Source organism: Anarhichas minor, unplaced genomic scaffold, assembly GCF_050575085.1.
Source record: "Anarhichas minor isolate MPS153535 unplaced genomic scaffold, ASM5057508v1 ptg000003l, whole genome shotgun sequence".
NCBI lineage: Eukaryota > Metazoa > Chordata > Actinopteri > Perciformes > Anarhichadidae > Anarhichas > Anarhichas minor.
This window is the reverse complement of record NW_027466449.1, coordinates 13,651,030-13,655,318: the sequence shown is the minus strand read 5'-3', so window position 1 is coordinate 13,655,318 and position 4,289 is coordinate 13,651,030. Positions and strand designations below refer to the sequence as shown.

General features: G+C 43.9%; 1 protein-coding gene across 1 annotated transcript; it reads left to right on the top strand.

Moving 5' to 3' along the window:
- Nucleotides 1-208: 208 nt before the first annotated feature.
- On the top strand, nt 209-4,252 carry LOC142957382 (actin nucleation-promoting factor WAS-like). Its single transcript, XM_076099179.1, has 11 exons — nt 209-433; nt 1,205-1,345; nt 1,549-1,635; nt 1,797-1,893; nt 2,311-2,340; nt 2,456-2,488; nt 2,587-2,785; nt 2,911-3,086; nt 3,206-3,756; nt 3,895-4,000; nt 4,090-4,252. The coding sequence occupies exons 1-11, from the start codon at nt 332-334 to the stop codon at nt 4,146-4,148; spliced, it is 1,581 nt and encodes a 526-aa protein (XP_075955294.1). The 5' UTR covers nt 209-331; the 3' UTR covers nt 4,149-4,252.
- Nucleotides 4,253-4,289: the final 37 nt, after the last annotated feature.

Here is a 4,289-nt window from a genome sequence, read left to right as displayed (position 1 = left end):
TTGCTTTTTAATCTTAAGTAAAGATGTTCATCCATGTGGCTGCACATTGAATGTATACTCACAGCAGGAGAAGATCAATAGCGCACTGCCTCCCTCTGAAAATGGAAGTATAGCACATTCATTCGTGCTCTACGTCTGAGAGAAAGAAGAAAAGTGGGGGTTAGAGAAGTGCGGTTAGTCTGTTTCCTGCTTTCAGCTGATGTGTGCGCAGAACACAGAAGAGAAACTTCCTTGACTGTAGAGCTCAGTATTCTGACAGCGCAGCGAGGACGCCTTTTCACATGCTGGAACACATGAATTAAAAATAAACTGGGAGATATATTAGAGGACCATGAGCCGTGGATCTAAAGCTAAACTGGACAGCGTCCGGAGCTCACTGCTGAATTCGCAGGAGAATGAGCAGTTGGAGGAGCTGCTGGGCAGAAGATGTGCTGTAAGTTCTGAGCTGACTTGCGGGGGTGGACGGGGGGGGGATTGCCTACCATGGGGGATAATAACCTGCCGTATTTGTTCCGACTTGTTCTGGAAGAGTTTGTTGTAAAAGAGAAAATACAAGGCCTCCAAAGTAATACAGGTTATTCTGGTTGCTATTTAATAAGGTAAATAGTCTCAGCCCTGAAAACCTCTCGCTCTCGCTCTCTCTTGGTGGTTAAACATCATATCCTGAATTTAAATGAGCACAGTTGACTGTTGAACGCTGCGCTGAGACTTTGACATTAGCTGCTTTTTGATAGTTTATTTACTTACTTTTTATTATTTTATATATAATCAGGTACATTTAAATTTCAACTGTTTAAGAATCTACTGTATGTTCATGCCAAAGCAGTTTAAAATGAATTTCTGACATTAGGTCATCAAAAATAAAAGAGGTAGCTGTAACAGGAAATGGTGGCTGAACCATTTCCTGGTGTCAGAATTAGACACTGTAGGTTTAGTCTTACAGTAGAGCAGAAGTTGCTTTGTTCCAGACTTTCTTTAAGCAACTGAGACTCGCATTCTGCCAACAGACGTGTTAACAACAGAATATCATGACGGGTGATGGAATTTAGAGCACCACACTTAAACTTAACAAATGAAAGCAGACGGGGGAAGTGAATCCTCACCACAAAACTGCATATTTGCATGTGAAGTGCAATAAAGCGCTCGCAAGGTTCCCCATCTTTGCCGAAAAGTGTTTTTGTTTTGTCTCTGTGTGTTTCATCAGTCCATGGCCGCTGCAGTAGCACAGCTGTTCATGGCTCTGCCTCACAGTCCATCCATGTGGAGCTTGCAGCACACTGGAGTGGTGTGCTTCATCAAAGACAACATGCAGCGCTCCTACTTCATACGGATGTTTGATTTGAAGGTAATAAAGTCTGCCATTTGAGTCCAATTAAAAGGCTGCATTGGACTTTTTAGGCCCATATTAGACTGTCATTCAAATCACTGTGTGTGTGTGTGTGTGTGTGAGAGAGAGACAGAGTTACTAAACAAACTATAGCACCAGATTACTCGCATCTTACATGAGCATTGTTGAAGGACTGAAATGTTTACCATGTTTCTCCACAGACAGGGAAGCAGGTTTGGGAGCAGGAGATCTACAACCAGATTGTTTACTCCTCTCCGAAGCCGTACTTTCATACCTTCACTGCGGACGTAAGCACGCCCTCATTTGACCTCTCCCTCTAAGTTACTGTCGGGTTATAATTTGATGCACTGCAGTTATTTCCGTTAAAACTAGCAGTAGGTCACACGTTTTTAAAGTATAGCCCACTGTTCATAATAAACATTCCTTGTTCGTTCCTCACGCGACGCAGGACTGTCAAGTCGGACTGAACTTTGCCCAGCAGCAGGAAGCAGAAGCCTTCCAGAATGCTGTGGGGGATAAAATCAACCAGAGACACAACCGTCAGGGTCAGTGAGGTCACAGAGACCACTGTAATGAGTAGAATTATATACCAATAATAATAATAAATTAATATAATCATCCATTACCATTTTCATATTTTGTATATGTTATCGGGCACATTTTGTTTGCTATATGATCCTAGAAAGAAAATACTTAAATTTAAGTTGATTTTTGTTCTGCCAAACTCTGAAATATTTTACAAGTAAATCCTTTAATACTGTTGATATTTCCATTAAACAGAAACTGGAATACATTCTCAGAGTATAGATACTGCTACAAAATCGACAAATTATAGTTGATCAATAATTTCTTACACCCAGATTCAAGGTAAATGTTTTAAAGGTATTTTTAAGTGAATACATATTTTATTATGGTGTGTATGTGTCTCAAAATGGTTTCTCTCACCTCCTTGTTGTTGACAGATAGGAAACAGCGCCCCCCGCCGCCGAGTGGTAAGATAGCAATGAACTTCATGACTAAATGATTGAATTTATCCGACATAATATGATATAAGAGTAAACTAGAAGAGTAAAAGTATTTCTCTCCTCTTTTTTTCTGTTGCTGTAGATAGAGGTTCCATGCCTCGACTCCCTGAAATAGGTGCATAACATTTTTCTACTGTAACTTTCCCTCCACCAATGATCCGTGAAATGAAATAATAATGACATACCATCCTGCATGTACTCTGTATCTCCAAGCATCACCTGGCACCCCTGGTTCTCTTCACATGACCACAGTGGACATCCAAAACCCAGACATCCATACTTCCCGCTACCGCTCCACGCCTTCACCTGCTGCTTCCTTATCTCTGATCGGCAAAGGGAAGAAGGATAAGAAGAAAGGGAAAAAGGGGCCCAAATTCTCCAAAGCAGACATAGGGGCACCCAGTGGATTTAAGTGAGCATTTCAGCCGACGAATGTGTTGCCTTGATGTCACACAGTGAAGTTTAGTTAATATCTAGAGAGGATGCGGCTTGACAGAGTTTGTGAAACTGTGTCTCTTTTGATTTCCTTCCTGTCAGGCATGTTAGTCATGTCGGCTGGGATCCCAACAACGTTGACCCTGATCTGTGGAAGCTGCTCTCCAAAGCCGGCATCAGCGAAGATCAGATGAAGGATGAAAAGACCTCCCAGCTCATCTATAATTTCATCGAGGAGTCTGGAGGCATGGAGGTGGTCAAAAGGGAGATGAACCAAGGTCAGACTCGCACTGCATCATTTTGTTCCTCCCCACAGGCTAATCTTCTAAAGCTTGAGTTTAATTGCTATGCATGTTTCCTTCCATTCCATTTCATGTTTCCTTCCATTGCATTATAGCTGGCGGACCTCCACCACCTCCACCTGGCAGACAAGGGCCTCTGCCTCCTGTGCCGGGCTCCTCTGCTCCAACCCCTCCACCTCCGCGAGGCCGCTCCGGCCCCCTGCCTCCCGTCCCAGGCCATTCACCTCGAGGGCTCCCGCCTCCTGCACGAGTAGCAGTGCCACCCCCACCTCCAGCAACAAACAGAGGTGGTCCTGCGCACTCTGCACCTTCTCACTTCTCCTCACCGCCAAAGTCCTCTCATGTCCCACCTTCGATCTCCTCCCACAACCTGCCTCCTCCCCCGCCGCCTAGCCAGCAGCGCTCCATGGGTTTCGCACCTCCTCCTGTTCCATCTGCACCCAGCAGAGGAGGTGGAGGGCCTCCTCCTCCTCCTCCTCCTCCCCCTCCACTCCCCCAAACCTCTATTTCTTCACATTTCCCACCTCCTCCTCTTCCTGGAGGCCAATCAAAACCACCGCCACCACCTGCCCCTGCATCCGGAGAAGAAGGACCCGGCAGAGGTGCTCTTCTGGATCAGATCCGACTGGGGAAGAAGCTCAAAAATGTAAAGCAAACTTTAAGCATTTTAAATGTGCTATATATATTATAAGAACAGATCAGTCTTGATTGACACACTGCAATTAATATTTGGTTTGGATGTTTGTAGCAGATGTTCATGTTTAAATTCTGTTGTGTGTTATAGGTGATAGACAGTCCTGATGGACCTACAAATACAGAGTCAGATGAGGGCATCGTTGGTGCTCTCATGATGGTCATGCAGAAGAGGAGTAAAGCCATTCATTCCTCTGGTAAATATTTGAACATTAATTACACCCAACATAAAGTAAGAGTGGAACCAAAAGGACCCACACATCTTTATATTTGTCCTCTCTTTCAGATGAAAGTGAAGATGAAGGTGGAGATGAGGACGAAGATGACGACGAATGGGATGACTGATGTTGACGTTTGTGTGGATTTTGAACTTATGGAAACCTCTTAATTGCAACAGCGGTACAAGTTGAATGTCAAGTACAATAATTGCTAATAAAACTGGAATGTGACTTGAGGTCAAATAATTCAATAGAAAAGACTTGAAAG

Excerpts from the sequence above, each read along its gene's own strand:
- LOC142957382 (XM_076099179.1), top strand. The coding sequence starts at position 332 with ATGAGCCGTGGATCTAAAGCTAAACTGGACAGCGTCCGGAGCTCACTG. Across the intron at positions 2,489-2,586 it reads GCCTCGACTCCCTGAAATAG|CATCACCTGGCACCCCTGGT; the intron begins GTGCATAACATT and ends TGTATCTCCAAG. Across the intron at positions 4,001-4,089 it reads TAAAGCCATTCATTCCTCTG|ATGAAAGTGAAGATGAAGGT; the intron begins GTAAATATTTGA and ends CCTCTCTTTCAG.